Source organism: Solanum tuberosum, unplaced genomic scaffold, assembly GCF_000226075.1.
Source record: "Solanum tuberosum cultivar DM 1-3 516 R44 unplaced genomic scaffold, SolTub_3.0 scf00015, whole genome shotgun sequence".
NCBI lineage: Eukaryota > Viridiplantae > Streptophyta > Magnoliopsida > Solanales > Solanaceae > Solanum > Solanum tuberosum.
In genome coordinates this window covers 2,691,180-2,714,801 of record NW_006238941.1, presented here as the reverse complement: position 1 = coordinate 2,714,801, position 23,622 = coordinate 2,691,180, and the positions used below count along the sequence as shown (strand labels likewise).

Sequence of the window (23,622 nt, the reverse complement as noted above, 5' to 3'; positions counted from 1 at the left end):
GCAAAGAGAATCAGATTTGGGAAATTTTCATTATGATCGAATCAATTCAAAATTGTGAGATACCTCACTATATGTACATGCCATAGAGAGGCCAGTTGGCACTGCTACAACTAACTAACTGACTAATGAACAATTTGAACTACTAATCAACAATTAAGCTATTTTACATTAGTTCCAATACACCAAGATCTGACTTGACCCCGACCAAACGTATCGACCTCGATCAGGAAAAAGAGTCGCATCCCAGGTCGAGGTCAAGAGTCACGAGGAGTAGGGTCATGGTTGGGATCAGGACCAGATTCGGGTCTGGATTTTGAGTCTTGGGTGGGTTGGGGGGATTGGGTTGAGAGTCGATTCTCGAGTCGAAGTCAATTCACAAATCGTGTCTCAGGTTAAGGGTTAGGGTCAAGTCTTGGTAGTAGACCCTGGGTCAAATCTCGAGTGGTCCATGGTATGGACAACATGTCAGGACCTTAGGAATGGGTCCCAAACTAGGTTCCAGAGTTGCATCTCTAGTCTTGAGTTAGGCTCAAAAGTCAACTCTCGAGTTAGATTTGGAGTTAGGTCTCAGGTCAGGAATATATATCGAGGATGGGCTAGGGACCTTGAATTGCGGTCAAGATTTGGGTCCTGACTTATGGTCAGATTCCCAAGTCCTAGGTTGGCGATTGGTGGTTGGAGTTGAAGTCGAGAGTCAAGTCTCGAGTCGGGTTCGGGGTCATGTCTCGGGTCTTCGGCAAGGAAAAAGTCAGGTCATGGATCAGAGTTGGGGTCAAGTCTTAGATTGGGAGTTCAAACTTGCTCGTTCTTAGTTTATTGCTCCACTTTTCCCTAAATTGAAGTTGTGTATGTTTTGGCGTATGGTTTGTGATTGAAAAGAATATATATATATATTTCTCAGTTTCAATTTATTCGACTTTATTCCCTTTTAGTCAATTTTTAAAAAAGGTCCTTTTCCAATTTGAAAATAATTTAAATAAAACTTCTTATTAATCCTCAACATCAAACTTCTAGTAACCATACAAATATTATATAATATATTTAAGATAACAAGTTTTAACAGTCTATAGTCTCATAATTATATTATAACATATTTAAGATTAAAAGTGATAAAAATAACTCCTTTTTTCTTAAACTTTTGTATTGAGTTGCATAAGTTCAGATAAATTGAAATAAATAGAGTACATTTTTTTGTGGAAACTGATGGGGCGACTCACAACACACACAAGTGACATGGTCGTCCAAGTAGTACAAATTGATTTAGATCGGATATCGTACCGAAGAGACTTGAGAATCAGCAAGAGTCTAGTCAATTCTAACACCATATTTAAGCAAGTATTAAAGTAATCAAATAGAGAATGTTATAACATATTTAAGATCACAAATTTTAGTAGTGATTATAAATATTATGACATGTATATAACCACAAGTTCAAACAAAATAAAATCTTTCTTTCTTAAATTTTGTATCAAGTTGCATAGATTCACATAAATTATTAAAGAATAAAAAAAGTAACAACTTATAATGCATTTTGATTGTATTTTGAGTTTCTAAATATTAATAATAGTATGCACAGTAACTTGGAGCATGGAATATAAAATTAAGGGGTTGTTTGGTAAAAAGATGCATAATGTAGGATTAGTAATGCAGTGATTAGTAATGCATAATTTAGTAATGTAGAGATTATTTTTTATCGAGTGTTTGGTTCGTTGCTTTCTATCTAATCTTGTGTAAAACTCTACAAAAAACTTCATATATCCTTGAGTTAGTATGGAATTTCCTATTTCATGAAATTGGGTCAATGTAGATAATTAACGGTTAGTATTATTTTTTTGTGGCCTTCTAACTAGGTAGGAGAAAAATAATTTTATCGCTATGTTTGATATTTTCTCACTTAAATTATTTGAGGATAAAACTCTACAGGCCTATTTGGAAAGCCACATAATAATTGGAATTGGTGTAATTACTAGGGTAGTAATTACCAACGTAATAATTACACAATCTAATAATTACACTGACATATTTGGTTGTCATAGTGTAATTATATTGTAACTACACATGTCATGTTTGGATGTCACAGTGTAATTACACATGTTCTGTTTGGATGCACAATAGCAATCATAATACTATATTAAATTTAAAAATAAAAATTAATTATTTAAAATTTATACTAGACAAATAAGAAGCTATATAAATGATATTAAATTAAATATTTAAGATATATGTATTTTTGAAAATATATTAATTAATAAACATATGTTCTTAACTAATATTATGAAAAAATAATTGATTTATATTTTTTCAAATTAATATATTTCAATTGAATTGATCATAAAAACTAAAAGTATGAAGTTTCTACTAACATCGTGAAATACATGTTTGATAAAAAGATTAATATATAAAAAAAATGTCATAAATTATTAAAATGTTTGACAAAAAGATAATCTATCAGGTCTAATTAAAAAATGACTTGCAATGTGAATTCAATATTACTAAAACAGATGAAACTGAAAATATAACATAAGTTATAAATTCAAAACAAAAAAATAAACATAATACTCTTATCGCAAATTTCAACATATCATACATAAATATGATTTATTTTTATTTATTTTTAAAAAAACGTAAGTCTATAACCTTACTTAACAATAAATTCTATTTTAAGTTAAAAATTAGAATACTAATAGAATTATGTTAATGAGAAAATAAACATGGCATAAAGAAATAGATAATACGAAAAAATTGCATAGAATCACATGAAGCAAGGTTGAGAACAAGAAGAAAATAAAATATAATAATATAAAATAAAATAAAAACTTTTAGAAAATTTTAGAATAATAAAAAAAAAAAAGAACTTAAAATAATAGAAGTAAAAAAATTAAAAAATAAAAAGAAATTTAAAGTAATCAGCTGGTAATTACACCATGTAAGGCTGTGAATTGGAGAGTATAATTATCCCCTGCCAATTACACCAATAATTACTTGTCCAACCAAACAGGAAAGACAGTGTAATTACACCCAATTACACCAAATCCAATTACCAGGGTGTCCTTCCAAACAGACTAGAAATCTTCTCTTGTAGGATTTTCTATTTCATTTAACTAGTCAAGTTAAATACTAAAATATATATATATTTTTAAAAAAATCAGTAATAATTTTGAGATGTGATGTGACACTACGGATATCCTTGATAGCATGGTGTATTTCTAATTTTTTATTTGATCAAATATACCTTAAACTTCACATAGAAGGCTACTAAAATTGTTCAAATACCCGAAGCTTATTACAATAAAAATAGTTCAGTGGTCAATTGACGAACTACATTTTTTTTTTTAAAAAGCAACCCAATATATAGCAAATCAAACACGGAGAAAAAAATATGAGATTGTGAAATCATCAAATTAAATTATATGAATTTGGAGAATAAAAAGAACATTTATAATCATTCCAATATAAATAAGAAAAGGACATTAAATTATAAAAGAAATTTAAGAAAAAGAATTGGAGGATAATTTAGTAATTTAGGGGTCTTATCCAAAGATTGTTAAACCTTTGATTAGTTATCTCTCCCTTTTATAGGGATAAAATAAGACCTCATATGAGGTATAACTAATCCATGAATTAAGTTATAAAATAAAATAAACAAACAATGATTCTGTTGGACTAAATTTTAATCCAAAGACTATTCTAATTAATATATACCGCCTACCAAATGGGTCCTAAAAGTTATACTCCCTCTGTTTCAAATGGCCTACTTTCCTTTTTAGTATGTTTAAAAAAAATGACCTATTTTCCTTTTTATTAATATTTTTCCACGCGGCATGTTTAAAGCCACAAGATTAAAGGACAATTTTGTACATTTTACATAACTTTAATTTAGGACCACAAAATTCAAAAGTCTTCTATATTTTCTTAAACTACGTGCCAAGTCAAACTAGGTCACTCTTTTTGAAACGGAGGAAGTAATACGATAATAACTTCTACTCATTGTTGTATTTAACCTTTTTTCTGTACTGGTCTATATTTGTTTAGGTAAAGATTAGATGAAGGTATTTCCATTGGTCAAATTATACAGTTTCAAAGTGGCATGTCAATTATTCATGAGCATTGAAGACCATAATGATGTTGAAAGGCTTTCTGTACAGTTCAACATTTTCTTGAAAGGACTCTATGCCATCCCTCTAAATTTACCTGGTACAACATTTTACAAGGCAATAAGAGCTACAAATGTTATTAGGAAAGAATTATTGCAATTTGTAAGGAAAAGAAGAGAAGCCTTGGAACAAAAAACAGCTTCACCTTTGTTATACCCCATTTTAACTCGAGGTCCAAACAGTGTACAACATTTTAGTGATTTCTAAATTATTAACTAAGTCAAGAAGTCGCCACCTAATTATTACGGTGAATTAGGATACCTAAAATGATTAAAGTCTATTGTCTAAAGTTAACTTCATTTTAAGGTCTACTAAACATAAGATTCTAGGTAAGGGTTCAACTAACCTAAAGGGAAGGGGTTAGACATTCTTTAAGATCCATTTAAAATGGTTAATCGGCCAAACTTAAATAATTAATTAGGCTAAGTGAAAATTAGTGCTAAAGCGTAAAATAATTGACTAATTTAAAATAAAAAGATAAAGTAGTGTTTAAAAAAGCGTAAAGTAGTAGTTTTATTTATTTAAAAACAATTTGTTGTTGTTGAATAGATATTTATTTTTTAAGAAAAATAAATAAATCATCAAAGTGATCTAGTATGCTAAGTTGAGTTAAAAACAACTTCTGGACATACCATTTACAAACCTTTTTTTTTGTTTTAAAAATTTAATGCTCCAAGATTGACTCAAAACTAACTTAGGAAATATATTCAACTATAAGCTTGACCACATTAGTAGCTAAATGCTTTCTAAATTATTTTTTATCAAAGATCAGTTTAACTTCTAAGTATGTCAAACAAAGTTATCAAAAACAAACACACCAGTATTCATAGCAAATAACATAAAGAAAATTAGGAATAAGCAACTAAAGAAGAGTAAAGTCGAGCGCTTGTCACTTTCTCTTGTTTTTCTTCTTGATGGAGTTTCTAGGAAGTGAGAAACACAAATGAAAATGTATATGCAACTTTTGAGTCTTGTAGTGATGTCGAGTCGTAAAGTAAGACTCTTCGACTCCGGTGTACATGCCAAACAAAGGAAAGGAGATGACAATTAGTAAAAGAAAGCAGATTTTAATATGAAGATGCAAAATAAATACATTAGAATATAACTCATAAGATGGCAAATAAAAAACAAACGAAAAATTCAAATTTAGAGAAATTGTCACTATCAAACATATTTAAAAAGGCGGTGTACTGAACTTAAAACAATAAGATATATCAATACAAGTTTAGCGAAAATTTTAAAATAGTATCATTTCATGAAATATCCAAAACGTACAAATTTGCATATTAGTGTTAGTGTAATCATATTTTTATTCTAATGTAAATGCATAACAGATGTTGCTTCTTGCTTTCACAATGTTAATTAAGACAAAAGACAACAATAATCATATTCTAAATTACTCTACTAAACATTTATAGACAGAGTATATTTTTAACTTTCAAAATCTGATTTTAATCATTTAAAGTGATGTAAGACATGATATGATTTTGAATAAATTCACATGTTGTCAAATAATTGACCCGAAGAGTTAATACCAAACTATTTAAAATAGGACTTCTAGTTTACAAGTTTGGAATTTTATGAAAATGCAGAAAAATAAACATGGCATATAAGAGTTCAGAGGAAAGCATAATGAAAACATAATCTTCATGACATAACTCATACACTTCAATAATCTCCAAAATATGATTTCAAACAAATTTACACACTCAGATGATAGATAAACTAAAAAAGGAAAATAAAGTTGAGATTACCGTTTGAGGGGCAGTGAACTGAGTTGTCTTCGATCAAGAATCTACGCTCGTTCCTCCAACAAAGTCAAACAAAAGAGAAAGTAAAGGTAGGAGATATTGAAATGTAAAAAAGTGGTATTCTTTGGAATGTTCAAGTCTTTTTCGTGATCTCTTTTGCTAACCAAAGCCCGTTTCTTCAACTGAATAAAGCTCAGAGCTTAGAGTTTGAGCGGGAATTATTTTGAATTTCAAATTTGTCTTGGTTGGAGAAAAATCACATGAAGATCTTGGACTCCGTAAATCAAGTTGTTTTAACAGTGAACTTCTGCCCCAAAGAATCAAAAAATCAAAAAATCAAAAAGTTATTTGGCTTCTTGTGTTGACTAAATTGTTGAATATGAGTGAGAAGGAAATTTTGAACGTTAGGATATGCTAGAACACAGTGAATGGATGAAATTTGCTCAAAAAGGTTGGACAAAGACTATCCACAGTTATGGTGCTACCTACCATGGTTGAAAAATGGAATGAGGGGTGGGGTATGGCTGCTAGAGTTTATGAATAGGGTTAAATTGACATGTTAGAGGAAATGGGTCCGTTCAATTGAGTAGTTGGACTGCTACATTTTGAGCAAAAAATGGGTCGAGATGGGCTGCATTTGGATAGCCAAATTGCTGAATATTTGAAACTTGTAAATGGGCTGGAACATAGCTAAATTGCTAGAGCATTTTGGGCTTTTTTTTCTTCTTTAAATTAATTTATTTGAACTTCTAACTTAATAGCTAAAACCATAAATATGATAATATAGGATGACAAATACTAATTTACAAAATAAAATTATAAAAATATAGATGCAAAATATGAAATTATAATTATTACTTTAATAAGTGTGAAACTTGAAATAAAGCAATGACAAATCGATTATTAAATAAAAGAGTGTGAAAAGTGATAATAATAATAATTTCAATAATAGAATATAAAATTTGTCAGATAAGTAGTCATAGTAGTAAAAATAGTTGTCAAAAAGATAATTTTATATATCATTAATTTTGAAGCTTTAAAACACTAAATTAGAAGAAATGAGGGTCAAAATTGTGTGTCAACAACCTTCACAAGACATTTTGTCTCATTTGTTGTCCTGTCCTGATGAAAATGGGAAGTACATGTCTGAACTACTTATTGCTAATAACATATTGTTGCTGCTCTTTGCTGGCCATGACACTTCATCTGTCACTCTTACTTTACTCATCAAGACTCTTGCAGAGCACCCTCAAGTTTATCAAAACATACTGCAAGGTCAGTATGTTAAATTATTGTTCCTTTTTATATATTTTTCTTCTCTGAATTATGGGATTTGCTTTGTTAGCCATATGCGTGACACTTGATTATTTTGATCTTAACAATTTACCCTTTAACTAAGAAGATCACAACATGCTTTTATCTAGTCATCCTTACTTTTTATAAGGCATAATATATAAATATGCTATTTAACTTAGCCTCATTTGTTATATATGTCCTCCAATTTTGAGTTTGCACAAATAGACACTTAAAACATGTATTGAGTTGAACAAGTAGATACACACGTCATATGTGGTGTCCTATGTGTATTATGTCACGTAGAATGTGTGTCTACTTGCTTAACTTTATACAAGTTTAAGTGCTTACCTGTACACCTCTTAAGTTAAAAGGCATAAATGTTAACTGAATCCAAATTACATGACATATTTATGTATTATGCTTCTATAAATTTATGGAATTGTCTTACATACGGTCCATCTTTTATTAATTATTTGGTGACAAAGCAGCGCATATTGAGATAGCATCATCAAAGAAAGAAGGGGAATTTTTAAATTGGGATGATATACAGAAGATGAAGTATTCGTGGAATGTCATAGCTGAAGTTATGATAATTACACCACCTATATTGGGGGCTTATCGAGAAGCAATTGTGGATATAAATTATGAAGGTTATCATATCCCTAAGGGATGGAAGGTAAGTACATTTACTCTATCTATGAATATGATGCTTTAATATCATACAACACTTGCCAAGTTGCAGCATGAGCTTTCCAACTAAATTCACAAAGGATCTAAATTATAAAATCACAATGTAATTATCACTAGAAATTCAACTATATTTATCTTATAATCTAGTGACGTGATTATAAAAATAGTTTCTTAAACTCATATATGTTGGAGCAGTTGTACTGGAATACTGGTTTAACAAGTTTGGATCCAGAGATTTTCCCCAATCCAACGAGGTTGGAACCATCAAGATTTGAAGAAGCTGGACCTGCACCATATATAGATGCTCGTCTTTCTGCACGTCTTAATCAGGAAATTTACTTGGAAATTACTTATTCCAAATGAAAAATTTATATATGATCCAATGCCTACCCCTCTTCAAGGACTTCCCATTAGCCTTCAACCTCACAATTACTGAGATTCTTGTGTGTGTTTTTCTTTCTTTCTATAGACATTAAAAAAACCCTTTGGCATTTGATGCTGTGTAGCAATTGATTATGAACTGGAAATATGAGCGATGTTGTTGGCTGAGATGTTAAAGCCTCTAAGCTTTTGTTGAGTTCTTACCATCTCCATCCTTGGGAAGAAACCAAATGAGAATTGAAAGTGGAGTAATGACTATTGAGTCATTCATTACTCATAAAATAGAAGAAAAAGGGGAATGATTTATGCCTATCTCTCAATATATGTGTGTGTGGTAATAGAGCTTCACTTGGTAAGCAAAGATTTTGCAGTTTTGGTCACATTTTCCTCTGTGAAACCATACTTGTTGAATACTTCTGAATATGGTCCGCTAGAACCAAAGTCATCAATCCCCATAACAATGCCTTCATCTCCGACATACTCCTTCCACCCTAAGGGTGAGCCTGCCTCCACGCTAACACGTTTTGATACACTCGATGGTAAAACAAACTCCTTGTAATCCCTTGGCTGCCTATCGAAAAGTCTCCAACACACAAGTGAAACGACTCTTACTCTTGTCCCTTCTTTTCTAAGCACGTTTGCGCTGGCTTCGCACAAACACAGCTCTGATCGAGTGCCAATCAATATGATTTCCGGTAGCTCCTTCTCAGATTTGTTGCTAACAATGTAACCGCCTTTCCGTACTGCATCAGCCAATGTTCCTTCCACATTCGCTGCCACCTTTTGCCTTGATAATGCAAGAAGGCTTGGTACACTTCGGTTTTCAATGGCCACCTTATAGGCTCCAGCAGTCTCTTTGCCATCAGCAGGTCGGAAGAGCAGCAAGTGGGGAATCGCTCGAAGACCAGCAAGGTGTTCAATTGGTTGATGAGTTGGTCCATCCTCGCCTATTCCGACTGAGTCGTGGGTCAAAATGTAGAGGACTCCAGCATGGCTAAGAGCAGACAATCTGACAGAGTTCTTCATGTAATCTGAGAAAACAAGGAAAGTTGCTGCAAATGGTATCAGCCCTCCACCGTGCAACGCAAGTCCATTGGAAATTCCAGCCATTGCATGTTCCCGGACTCCATACCTAATGTTTCGCCCCCATGGGGAATCGGGCTGCTTGAAGTCTCCCAAATTATGGAGATAGGCTTGATTTGAGCTGGCAAGGTCTGCACTACCCCCAATAAGTCCTGGAAGCACTTTAGCGAGTGTATTCAAGCACTTCCCTGAATATCCTCTGGTGGAATCCACTGGATCAGACATGGACCATTTCTGTTGTTGATAGTGTACCAAAATTTAGATAAAAAATTCTGGCTGAAGAAGAGTAAATAACTATGGATGGTGAAGCCTTATATATCTTATGATACATTTTAAACGACAATCACAAATATCTAATGTTTAAGGGCTACAAATATGTAACACAAACATATAACTTGGGTCCAAGTTCTTGAAATTACTCAGAACAATGGACCACTCAACGAGACGGAAGAGTTTGACTAATCACTCATCCTGATTTCGCTGATATACAATTTGACCTGCAGGTATATCTTTCCTTCTTAAATAGAAAATGTATTTGTCTTCTTTGACAATGCAACCACAAACACATTTCAGATGAATTAGTTTCTAACAGGTATTAAATTAGATGGATGCACATTTTACCGGTAATGAGCTTTCCCAGCCAGGAAGCATCCTATCAGCAAGAAGAAGCTTGAATTCTGCAGCTTCCTCAGGATATTTGTTTTGGTAATAATTAAGTTTAGAATGCCACTCCTGCTCCAACCTTCCACCGATATCTGTTTGTGCTCGCGTTTCCCTAATAACAAATGGACCTACTATCTTACAACATAATCTTTGTTATCTTTAATATGGTGCATAAATAATATTACCTGTAAACCATAGGAATGACGTGGAAAGGTTCTCTATCATCCCATTTAACTCTCTGTTTCATTTGCTTTACATCATCATCATCAAAGGTTCCATGGTGAGCCTTTGATGTTCCTTCCTTTTTTGACAATTTCCCTATAATTGTTTTCACCTGCAAAAAAGAAAGTTCAGTAGGCAGTGCACTACCGCACCTGGAATAATTGAAAACTTGGAAGATAGTCCACAACTTATAAAATGAAGACATTATGACATATCTATTCTGTTCTGGGTGTAATACCGACTCTGCATACCCGGATGAAAGTTGGTTTTCTGGTCTCACTATGTGCAGAGATCAATGCATTCTTGAATGCGTCTAAATTTCCTTCAGAGTTATCCATAGTGATAGTGTTCCATCCTAGAGCTTCAAATCGTGCCGATATGTCTTCTGAAAGTGCAAGGTCAGTGCTACCATCGATAGTATTATGGTTATCATCATATATCAATGTAAGCTTGTGCAGCTTCCAATGTGCAGCTAGGGATGCAGACTCGTTTGATATGCCTTCCATAGAACAGCCATCACCCATGATGCAATACCTGAAGAAAATATATCTGAATCAAATGCTGTTTGGTTCATCCACAAAATAAAGAGGATAAGTCAGCCTATTTACGTTCTGTGATCAACAACGGCAACATCAGGCTTATTATATCTTGCACCTAAGTTAGCTTCTGCTAAAGCAAGACCAACTGCATTCGCAACACCTTGTCCCAAAGGGCCTGTAGTGTGACACAAAAATTGGAAATTGAATATACCATGCTGATCATGGTTGCTGAGAAAACAATAATATCGTCGTATCCTACAATGAAAAATCCAACACAATTCATATCAAGTTACATAAGGCTCTTTATAGAACTTTCAACAAATGTTCCTTGTTATCCAAGAGGCTTTTAGTTTAGTGATATTACATTCATACAAGAAAATAAAAATTAGAGTACTCCTGCAAATATCAATAATAATGAAATATATAGCTGGAGATACAAGAGATTATGATCATACAAGGAAAGATTGTTTACCTTTATATAAACCCAAGGGTATTAGCACAAATAAAATAGATATCATGCACTTAATTTTATATTTTGCCTAGTTAGTTGCCATCCACAATTTTTACCATTGATTGAAGCTAGGATCATGCAACTGCACGAGATGATGTTTAACCAAATAAATGAAGGATCTTCGATTTATATTAGTCAGCAGAGAAGTCGACCAGTGAATCCACTACTTACCCATTTTCTTGAAGGGTTGTATTGACTTTTTCTATATTTACCCACCTTTAAAAAGCAGTTACCAATCTGGTTGTTATTGGAGGGCGGCTTGACGGATATTTCAAATTTTTATCTATTTTGTCTGCACTAGCCAAAGTTAACGAGGACATTTTCACTATTACTTCCTGCAAAGGGCTTTTTCGTGCATTTTTTCTTAACATAAATAAGAGAATTCCTTACTTGTGAGACAAAATTATGATCATGGAGATTATACCAAATTGAAAATATAGCTCAAACACTATCATCAGGTGTCCGGGAAAAACGAAAGTGAAATCAAACTGGCATTTAGCTATACCGGTTGTGACTTCGATGCCTTGTGTCACTACATTCTCTGGATGCCCAGGCGTCTGGCTTCCAAGCTTACACAAGCATTTAAGGTCTTCAATCTGAATGACGCAATAATTCACTTAAAATTTTGATGAAAACTGTTTACATGTACAAAGCAGAACACTCGAATACAAGTGATAATTACCATCGAACCGTCTATGTATGTAAGGAAAATAAAATGCTATGGGGAAACATCTCTCTGTTTCCCCTAACGTCTATTTTATCAGCTGACAACAATAGAGAAAAGAGAAAGCATTAAATAAAAAGTGATGTTTAGTGACAATTAATTAACGACAGTAACATATATTTTTTGAGGGGCAATTACTAGTGACAATTACATTTTAGCACTCTCTGTAAATGCCCCTAAAGCCGATAGCAACATTGGATCCCAATGATAATCAACTAATGCCGGTAATGTTTTAAGCACTCTTTGTTGATATGCATATTTATTGCCGTTAAAAGATGCTTTTGTTGTAGTGAAAGTAAACCTCACATCAACACAATATTATTTCTTCAATATTAAGGATTTAAATTAAGACTAATATCTCAGGAAATGATCTGAAATGTCACAGAGTGCCCTGTTCCTGTGTTGAATTATGTTAATCCCACACATAACTCGTCGACTTGCTTGTATAGATTTGTACTTAGCTTATTTGTTTTTTAGGGTGCTTGTGATTTCTAAATTTCATGTCCTATTTGTCTTGGGGGAAAATACTTTACAGTATCACAATTTAGGTAGATCAGCCATCTACTCACATGGCAAGTAATACAATTCATTGTTGGGTTTACCAGGAGAAAACAGTCATGAGATCACTTGTTATAATTATATGCGGTGGCGGAGCAAATATTTTTCAGTGAGTTGTTTAAAATATGAAGAAATAAAGACACAAAGAAGCCAGGAGATTCAACATATGCTATGTATACAAAAAATAATAATTTTCACCACATATAAACAATAGTATAATTTTTGGCCTTGGTTATATGATTGGATCTACAGGTCCTAGTTTTAGGCCTTAAGTATGGAAATTTTCTTGTTACAAAGAATTATTGAGCAAACATAAATGAATTGTATATACCTGAACAGATTGGAAAGAAGCAAAATGAAGGCAAACATACTGGAGAAGGCATCCATGTCCAGCACTCAAAACAAACCTATCTCTATTAAACCACTTAGGACTTGTTGAATTATACCTCATGGCATGTCTATACAAGAAATATGCAACCTCAGCCATCCCAAGAGCCATTCCAGCATGCCCTGCCTATGCATGTTGCACTGAGTCTACTATCAACATTCTCACATTATCTACAGACCTCTTGTCAACCAATTCTTGCAATTTTTCATCATCATTCAAGTTTTGGTTGGAAATCTCTAAAGCGTATGCTCTTTTAACTTCTTCCTGCCAGGAAAGCTTGTAATCTTTATCTTTGAATAGACTAGGTCTAGGTTGGTCAAAAAGTGGAGAAGTAGTACTAATATTGTTTGTTTTTAGGCATAGGATGTGAGACCTTAGGGCCAGTATGTTGGTGGTATGGTAATCATCATATTTATAATTATTGGTTTTGATGGTGTGTTTGGGGTGAAATAAAGGAGGAAATGGCTTTACAATAAGGTTAGAGATAGCCATTATATTCTTCTATAATTTGGGAGCTTAAGGGAGGAATGGATATATGATAGAACAAAAAAAATATGTGAGTGATGTGCTGCTTAGTCAAGTTTTTTTGTTTGAATTTGGATTTACGGTGGATTTAACACGTAGAAGGCCAACACATCTGGGAGTGACATGTAGCTGTTGCTCACCGCAACTATCATATTGTACTATGTTTTAAATACGTGAGGGATGTTTATTTATTAAGAAGAAGAATTTAAGGATGTAATTAGAGTTGGTGTATAGTGTGAAGACATTTTTGGGCAAAAACTCTTCAAGTTTTCTCTTCTTTTTAATGTTTTTTTTAACAACAGTGTCATTTACATATAGCACACTTAATGAAATGTTTCTATCAAAATCAATTATTATGTAAATCGGTTTACAGAAAAATAAAATATTTTTTCTAAAATATTAAAATAAAAATAAACATATTTCATAATAACATAACATGTTAGATATTATTTTAGTAAAAACTTTATGAGGAAAATGTCAATAGTTAATGACGTTAAAGATAATTCGTTATTGTGGGTAATGTTCTATCCTTAATATGTAACTCTTAATAATGACTTCCTACTAAACTCTATCCATTTATGGAAGCTAATTGAATGTGTTATAAAATTATAACTATGAATCACGATTAAAGGCTAAAACGTTATTTACAGTAATAACTTTAAATTTTTTATTTTGATATTAAAACATGACTTACAATAACAACACATTGCTAAAGTCTTTTTCTTAACTAACCACGAATAATTATAAAATAATAATTAACAAACTACAATTTTATCTTAACATATCACGACACGTTGACTAACTTAATTGAAATGTATGAAGAAAGTAATAGGAATGAACTGAACTACTAAGAAGAGAAGAGAGGAAGAAGAAGCAGACTTGAGAGTAAAAGAATCTTGTTAATTTCATTCTTTTTCAACGCCTACAAGAGGCATATGCGTACAGTTTAAATAGACCTACTAACTAGACTTAATTCTAACTAACTACAATAGTTAACTAACTAACTTTCAATAAGTTAGTTAACCCTGTAACTAACTTCTAATTATTCACACTATCCTTGAGACTTTTAAGTCAATTTATAATGAATTGTTGTGGTATCACCCTTCTTAAATCCCACCAACTCTGGTCTACCATATAAATTTACCAACAATTGCATAGTGAAGATTCTACTTTCACTATAAGCTCCTCAAATTTGGCAGTGTCCATTCAGTATAGGTAACTCCATCGCGATATTAGACAGGATTTAACTTCAATGGAGCATTAGAAGTGTTATTTATGGATGTTTTGATTTAAGAGCCTAGGGTTTTTTCTTTTCGAAAAAAAAGTAGTTTAGCGACACCTTTCTCACTTATGCCAAACATTGTTTAGATTTTCTTTTCTTCTTGGGTCTCTTCTTCAAAATCTTCTTTTTTGCACTCAGATTGTATTGTTATAGATCAAATATTGCTCTAGTATTAATATATATTTATGAGATGGAAGAGTAGAAAGGAAAGAAGAAAACAGAAAAAGTAAATTTTGAACAAGTGTAGTAAATTTTCAGCAACTCTATGATCGTTCTACTCTATTCTCAACAACAATTGTGTTTTGTTATTCGTTTCACTTGACCTGCACACTTGTTGGGAAAGGCAAACACAAAATAATTGTGCACGACAGAGCTATAGCGGAAGAAAATCCAAGTCAAAACTTTCCCTTCTATTTGAACCAAGAGAAGGCAAAATAATGCAAGAATAAAACTGTTTGGGCAGCAAATAAATCAACCAAGCAAGAAAAATAAATCAACACATGAGACACCAAAGTTTAACGTGGAAAACCTCTTCGGTGTGAAGAGTAAAAACCACAAGGCCAAAGCTCCACTTAAAATCAACAAGAGTTACAAAAAGTGTTCTCCAAAATGGCCACCAACAGTGCCAAACAATGAGCAACACAACTACAAGATAGCACCAAAAACTAGAGAAATAAAAGAAGCAAAAAACACCAAACCCGCAGCTACTGTTTACAAGCAAAAATCTTGAGCTACAGGACTCCAAATCACCCTCTCTCAGTTTCCAATCAAATATTAAGTTGAAAAGAACAAGCTGTCCAAAAATCAGCTCAATCGGATAAGAAAAAATAGAGAAATAAAAGAAGCAAAAAACACCAAACCCGCAGCTACTGTTTACAAGCAAAAATCTTGAGCTACAGGACTCCAAATCACCCTCTCTCAGTTTCCAATCAAATATTAAGTTGAAAAGAACAAGCTGTCCAAAAATCAGCTCAATCGGATAAGAAACGAAGCAGAAATCGCGATTTGAAATTTGCTGCTAGGGCTTGTGCGAAAATCTGCACTTTCTCACTTTTCTCTCTATATGGCTGCTCTCAAACTCTTGTGATATATCAAAATAAGACCTAAAAGAAAGTCTTACATATGCACCATAATATTGGGCTTATGGACAAAAGTGGGCTAGTCATATTGGACTTTTATTTATCCACATAGAAAGGGAAAAAGGCCCAAAACCCAACAAATCTCCCCCTACCGACTATGTGGAGGAAACCGCCATCCCGGTGATCATGCAACATTCTTCAAACTTCCCTCTTGGCAAAGCATTAGTCATCATGTCGGAACCATTATCATTGGTATGAATTTTCTCAAGTTCAAGCAACTTAGAATCCAACACATCTCGAATCCAATGATACCTCACATCAACGTGTTTAGACCGACCATGAAATGTAGAATTCTTGCCAAGATGAATAGCACTTTGACTATCGCAATAAAGCACATACCTCTCTTGAGAACAACCAAGTTCCCCCAAAACTCTCTTCATCCAGATCAACTCTTTGCAAGCTTCAACAGTTGCAATAAGCCCAGCCTCTGTAGTAGATAACGCAACACATTTTTGTAACCTAGATTGCCAAGACACAGCCCCCCTGCAAAAGTAATCAAGTAGCCTGAAGTAGACTTACGAGTATCAACATCACCAGCCATGTCTGAATCAGTATAACCACAAAGAATAGGATTTTTTGTACCAAAACACAAACTCAGACTAGAAGTGCTACAAAGATATCTCATAATCCACTTTACAACATTTCAATGCTCTCTTCCCGGATTAGAAAGAAAACGGCTAACAATACCAACAGCATGAGCAATATCTGGTCTTGTACACACCATTGCATACATCAAACTACCAACAGCTGAAGCATAAAGAACTTTCTTCATATCTTCCTTCTCACCATCAGTGGAAGGACAATGATTAGTACTCAACTTGAAATGCATAGCTAAAGGTGTACTGACATCCTTAACTTTGTTCATGTTAAATCAATGAAGTCCTTTCTGAATGTACTTCTTTTGTGACAACCACAATTTCTTGGCATCTCTATCACAGACAATCTGCATGCCAAGAATCTGCCTTGTTGGTCTCAAGTCTTTCATAGCAAAAGACTTATTCAACTCTTGCTTCAACTTTTTAATCCTGTAAGCATTATGACCAACAACAAGCATGTCATCAACATAAAGCAAAACGATAATGAAGTCAACATCAGAGAATTTTTGCCCAAAAACACAATGGTCTGAATAAGTCTTCTTGAAGCCCTGTTGACTCATAAAAGAACCAAACTTCATGTACCATTGCCTGGGAGCTTGTTTTAGACCATACAAGCCCTTCTTCAATTTGCAAACATAATTCTCTTTTCCCTTGACTTCAAAGCCTTCCGGCTGCTCCATATAAATTTCTTTATCCAAGTCACCATGGAGAAAAGCAGTTTTAACATCCATCTGTTCAACCTCCAAGTACAGACTTGCAAGTAAGCCTAGAACCACACGGATGGATGACATCTTCACAAGTGAAGAGAATATCTCATCAAAATCAATTCCCTTTTTCTAGTTAAAGCCCTTCACAACTAATCTAGCCTTGTACCGTGGAACCGGGTTACCTTCTTCATGTTTCACCTTAAAAACCCACATGTTTTTCAAAGCTTTTCGATTTTTAGGTAACAAAACCAAATCAAAGGTATGATTATCATGTAGAGACTTCATTTTATCCTCCATAGCATCAAACCACATTTCTTTTTCTTCACTTTCCATGGCCTCATCAAGACTCTCTGGTTCTCCCCCATCAGTCAAGAGTACATACTCATGGGAGAATAACGAGATGAAGGTATTTTCTCTCTAGTAGATCTTCTGAGAGAACTCTCGGGAGCATCAATAATAGTTGGTTCCTCACCAACTACATTGTCTTGCACTGGAGCATCAACGGCATACTGGTCATTCTGAATATGATCACTATCTTCAATATCAACTTGAAGATTTTCATCATCTTGAAGATTTTCACCTGGTGGAATAGTCAAAGGAACTGGATCAACATCAACTAGGCTCTCACTGCTCTGAGAATTAACTTTCTCAGCTTTGTCAAGATCTTCAATTGTTTGGTCTTCAAAGAACACAACATCACGGTTTCTAACAAGTTTCTTCTTAACTGGATCAAAGAAACAATAGCCGAATTCATCTTGACCATAACCAACAAAGATACATTGCCTAGTTTTAACATCCAACTTTGACCTCTCATCCTTAGGAACATGCACAAAGGCTTTACACCCAAAAACTTTAAGATGATCATAAGAAACATTCTTACCAGACCAAACTCTGTCCAGGAACATCACCATTCAAAGCAACAATTGGGTGATAAAATTGATAACATAGGCAGTAGTATTAAGTGCTTCTGCCCAAAGGAATCTGGCAGCTTAGCATCTGAAAGCATACATCTAACCCTCTCAACAAGAGTTCTATTCATCCTCTCCGCCAAACCATTTTAGCTGAGGAGTCTTTGGAGGAGTTTTCTAATGCAGAATACCCTACTCTCTACAATATCTATCAAAAGGACCAATATACTCACCACCATTATTAGAACAAATGCATTTCAATTTCTTCCCTATCTGTCTCTCAACCAAGGCCTGAAAATTCTTGAACACATCAAGTACCTAATCCTTGGACTTCAAAGAGAATACCCAGAGTTTGCGAGAATGTTCATCAATAAAAGTCACAAAGTAAAGTGCACCACCATGAGACTTTACCTTAAAAGGACTACACAAATCAGAATGTACCAACTCTAGCAAATCAAGCTTTCTTGAAGGTGGATGACTCTGAAAAGAAACTATTTTTTGTTTATCGGCTAAGCAATGAACACACTTGTTCAACTTTGCTTGTTTCACTGCAAAAAGCAAATTCTTCTTAGCCAAATTGTCCATCCCCTTCTCGCTCATATGACTCAGTCTTCTATGCCACAACAATGATGAAGTATCATTCTCCACCACATTTACTGAGCCTTTGAGAATGTAGCCCTGAAAAACATACAAGTTAGACAACTTGTCACCACGGGCTACCACCATCGAACCTCTTGTAAACTTCCACTGGCCAGCACCAAAGGTATTAACATAACCCTCATCATCAAGGTATCCAACAAAAATCAAATTCAAGCGGAGTTCTGGAGCATGCTTGACATTATTAAGAACTAGTTTGGAACCATTATTACTTTCCAAACAAACAGTCCCAATGCCAAGAACTGCAACCTCATGATTATTACCCATTTTCAAAATTCCAAAATTACCTGGAGTATAAGAAGAAAATAATACCTTCCTGGGCGTGACATGAGAAGTAGCACCAGAATCCACAAACCAGCTAGACCCACCGCAAACAAGATTGACGACATTTTCATCACAAGAAACAAGAAGGTCATCGTTAGCAACAACAACAACACAATTTTCATTATCGCCTTCTTTCTTTTGTTGTTTCATATCTCTCTTGTACTTGAAACAATATTTTTTTATATGCCCATTCTTGTGACAATAGTCACATGTAACATTCTTGAATCTAGACTTTAACTTTCCTCTACTTTTATCTCAGTCATTCTAACCTCTAAACATGCTTCTCCCCCTGTCTTCTGTAACCAAAACATCGGAGTGTGAAGTAGAAGAAGATGAGCCTTGAGATCTTCTTCTCATCTCTTCATTCAAGACACCACTCTTAGCATATTCCATGTTCACAACACCACTGAGAGCATAATTAGTCAAAGAAACTCGAAGAGTTTCAAAATAGTCTGGCAGAGTATTAAGAAGCCATAGTCCTGCATTTCTTCATCGAATTTTACACCCATTCCGAACAACTGGTCAAGAACACCCTGAAAATCATTAATATGATCAGAAATAGAAGTGCCCTCTTTATACCTAATGTTCATCAATTGTTTCAAATGAAACAATTTATTGTTGCTAGTCTTCGAAACATATAGTGTTTTGAGCTTGTCCCACAAACTTCTGGCATGTGTCTCATTAACAATGTGATTTCTCACATTATCTTCAACCCATTGTCTAATATAGCCACAAACTTGTAAATGCTCAAATTTCCAATCCTCATCATTCATAGATTCGGGTTTATTAGAATCAAACACAGGTAGATGCATTTTCTTGACAAATAGAAGATCTTTCATTTTGCCTTTCCAAGTATGATAATTACTACCATTCAAACAAACCATCTTGTTCATATTTGACTACATCATTCAAATAGATAATCAACAACAACCCAATGCTCTGATACCACTTTGTTGGGAAAAGCAAACACAAAATAAATGTGCACGATAGGGCTATAGCGGAAGAAAACCCAAGACAACTTTTCCTTTTATTTGAACCAAGAGAAGGCAAAATAATGCAAGAATAAAATTGTTTGGGTAGCAAATAAATCAACCAAGCAAGAAAAATAAGTGAACACCTGAGACACCAAAGTTTAACGTGGAAAACCTCTTCGGTGTGAAGAGTAAAAACCACAATGCCAAAGCTCCACTAAAATCAACAAGAGTTACAAAAAGTGTTCTCCAAAATGGACACAAAAAAAGTGCCAAACAATGAGCAACACAACTACAGGATAGCATCAAAAACTAGAGAAATAAAAGAAGCAAAAAACACCAAACCTGCAGCTACTGTTTACAAGAAAAAATCTGGAGCTACAGGACTCCAAATCACCCCCTCTCAGTTTCCAATCAAAGGTTAAGTTGAAAAGAACAAGTTGTCCAAAAATCAGCTTAATCGGACAAGAAACGAAGCGAAAATCACGATTTGAAATTGGCTGCTAAGGCTTGTGCGAAAATCTGCACTTTCTCACTTTTCTCTGTATATGGCTGGTCTCAAACTCTTGTGATATATCAAAATAAGACCTAAAAGAAAGTCTTACATATGCACCATAATATTGGACTTATGGGCAAAAGTGGGCTAGTCATGTTGAACTTTTATTTATCCACATAGAAAGGGAAAAAGGCCCAAACCCAACAACACTTGCACATACATACATAAATATGATAGAGAATATTTGATTTTCCAAGGCACAAAAGGCTTCTTCAAATATTAGAATAGTCCATATAATTAAAGATGTTTCGTAAATTCCAAAACTATATTTAAGTATAATAAATGACAACACATAACATTTCACAGTTCAATAGAAATATATTTCTAGATATATGAACATAACTTTTCTTACTTGGGTCAAAATGTAAAAAAGATAGGATGGGCAGTTGATCAGATCCAATATGGATTGTACATGAATGACTCTTTTGAAGCGCATTGACACTGAGTGCTCATTTCTAATATCTAGTGTCGTTTTTTCTTTCACTGGCAACTAGAATGGGAGGGCAGTGATCAAGCTATAATATCTTCCGAGGGTTGAAGAAGAATAGGAAGTCCTTCAATTGGTGTGGGCATGGGATCATATTCGATTTTCTCATTTGGAATCAATAACTTCCATCTGAAATCCTTGACAACATTGTGGATAAAAACAAGAATCTCCAGTCGTGCAAACTCTTTCCCCAAGCACATCCTAGGCCCTCCTCCGAATGGAATATATGAAAATGGTGTTGGTCCTGCTCCTTCAAATCTTGATGCATCAAAGTTCTTAGCATCGGGAAACACTTTAGGATCCATGTGTGTTGCAGGGACATTCCAATATATCTGTCGCATCAAACCAAGCCTTCATTAGATGATTGTGTTTTACAACCAAAAATTGTAAAGGAACAATGGAGGGGCATAGGGACTGAATATAAAGCAGAATCGATAAAAATTGAGAGACCATAACTGCAGAAGTTGAATGCAAATGTAATAATTAATAGTTCTAATCTGGTTCTAATTTTTGTGATCTAGCTAGTTGTTATTTTTTTTGCATTTCTGTAAAGATTTTTTTTTTTTGTGTTTTATTAATAAAATTAATCCCTAGGAAGCTAGCTCAATGATATATTATCCAATAAAAAAAAACTTCAAAGAGTATACATAACAACCACCAAAAATATATCAAGTAAAACAAATATTGGAGTACCTTCCATCCTTTTGGAATGCTATAACCTTGGTAGTTAAAATCCTCTAGTACTTCTTTCCAACTTCCAATAATTGGTGATGTTAACCTGAGAACTTCAGACACTACATCCCATGTATATGTCATCTTTTGTATGTCAGCCCAATTCAAGTATTCCCTTCCTCCTTTTGATAATGCAACCTCCTTTTGTTCTGTTATCAGTATCAACCAAAAAATATTACCAACTGTTTTATTGTTAGTGAAGCCCTGACATTTCATATGTTTCATTTTATATGACGGTATTTGACTGACCTTGTAAAACGTTTTCATAAACATGAGGCAACTCCGCGAGATACTTCATCACTAATGTTGTAGTAACAGTGGTGGTATCATGGCCGGCAAAGATCATCATGAGGATGTTATCAGCTACCTCTAGTTCGGACATGAATTTACCATTCTCGTCCGGAAATAGAAGTAAATGTGACAAAAGATCTTGTGGAGGAGAATCTGATAATTTCTGTTCTATGGCCTCTCTTCTCTCCTTCACAATTAATACAAGTTCTTCACGGATAGTCTTTGTTGCTCTCTTTGCATAGTAAAATTTAGTTCCAGGAATGTTTAGGGCTATAGATATGACTCCTTTCAAGAAAATGTTGAATAGATTGAAGAGCTTTGAAATTCGATTTGAGTCTTCAAGGTTCATGAATAGGCGACATGCCAAATCAAATGTGTGTAACTTGACAGTTGGAAAAACTTTCACCTCCTTTTTGCCTTCATATGTACACACAGCAAAGTTCAAAAATTCACATATACTAATATTTACTAGCAAAGAGTGTTAGGATTTTGCCGTGATTTTCTTATCTTATTTGAAGTTTATTTATTTCCTTAAAGAAAAGTCAAAGTATTACCATAAATACTTAAACTTTTTCTGAAAGGAAAATATAATTTTCTTCCATATTTGGTTTATTCTTTCCTTAGAGGATAGTTTGGAGATCTATAAATTGAAGATCCGTATTCTCATAACAAAAAAAACAATATAATCCACAATGTAGTCGTTTAGTGAGTTTTGTTTATGGGGAGATTTAATCTCTCAAGAATTTTAATATTTTTTCTTTATATTAGTTTTCATATAATAATATTAGTTCTTAGTATAAATTTTTGTCATCTAATTTATCAATCATATTATTTGCAATTGTAAGCTTCCGCATGACGCCCTAATCACCCTTCATAACCCAACAAAGAGTTCAACATTAGGCCACTTCATAAATTTTATGCTTGAAATATCTCTACAAATCAAAGAAAATTAAAATATAGGATGTGCAAAACTATACTTAGTGAAGAATTGATAAATTAACTTTATAACATGAAGACATGAAGTTACAATATTTAGTCAACGTACACCTCAAAGCTACTTTGTAAATAAAAAGTTTCAAAATGTAATAATTTCCTATAATTCGCCACTTAGGTTCTTAACAACTTGTTTGGAGGGTTGTTATATATTGTTTCATAATATATCATATGACTTAAATATAGTGTTTTGATAAATATAGGGTGTATTTGGTATGAAAGTAAAATGTTTTCTAATTTTTTCTTATGCTTGGTTGACTTAAATATTTTGTAAAATGTTTTTCAAATTAACTTATATTTCTTTAATTTAAGGAAAATAACTTTCCTTTAAAAATTAAGAAAAATATTTTTCAAAACTTTACTTCATCCTTAAATTACAATATATTTTTTCTTATATTCTGTACCTGACCCTCCCCATTCAAAAAAATATTAAAACTTTTAAATTTTCTATTTCTTTTACCCCTACCCCAAATCAGCCCCCCAACTTCCCTCCA

General features: G+C 33.6%; 2 protein-coding genes across 3 annotated transcripts in view; both read right to left on the bottom strand.

The window, feature by feature from the left end:
• Positions 1-8,043: 8,043 nt before the first annotated feature.
• On the bottom strand, positions 8,044-13,071 carry LOC102603108 (transketolase, chloroplastic-like). Its single transcript, XM_015314652.1, has 7 exons — positions 12,904-13,071; positions 11,796-11,886; positions 10,849-11,065; positions 10,492-10,774; positions 10,204-10,352; positions 9,977-10,130; positions 8,044-9,589 (listed from the first exon to the last, which is right to left on the bottom strand). Exons 1-7 carry the CDS (start codon positions 13,069-13,071, stop codon positions 8,618-8,620), a joined length of 2,034 nt encoding a protein of 677 aa, XP_015170138.1. The 3' UTR covers positions 8,044-8,617.
• A 7,771-nt stretch (positions 13,072-20,842) lies between these two features.
• The window catches only part of LOC102593623 (beta-amyrin 28-oxidase-like), a 5,519-nt gene continuing 2,739 nt past the window's right edge, over positions 20,843-23,622 (bottom strand). Inside the window, exons 2-4 of one of the 2 annotated variants that reach the window (XM_006340017.2) lie at positions 22,094-22,555; positions 21,806-21,993; positions 20,843-21,444 (exon numbers count right to left, since the gene is read on the bottom strand). In XM_006340017.2, coding sequence (XP_006340079.1) covers positions 21,136-21,444; positions 21,806-21,993; positions 22,094-22,555 — 959 coding nt within the window. In that variant the 3' untranslated portion in view covers positions 20,843-21,135. The remainder of the gene's footprint in view (positions 21,445-21,805; positions 21,994-22,093; positions 22,556-23,622) is intronic. The other variant, XM_006340018.2, reaches the window with a different exon arrangement.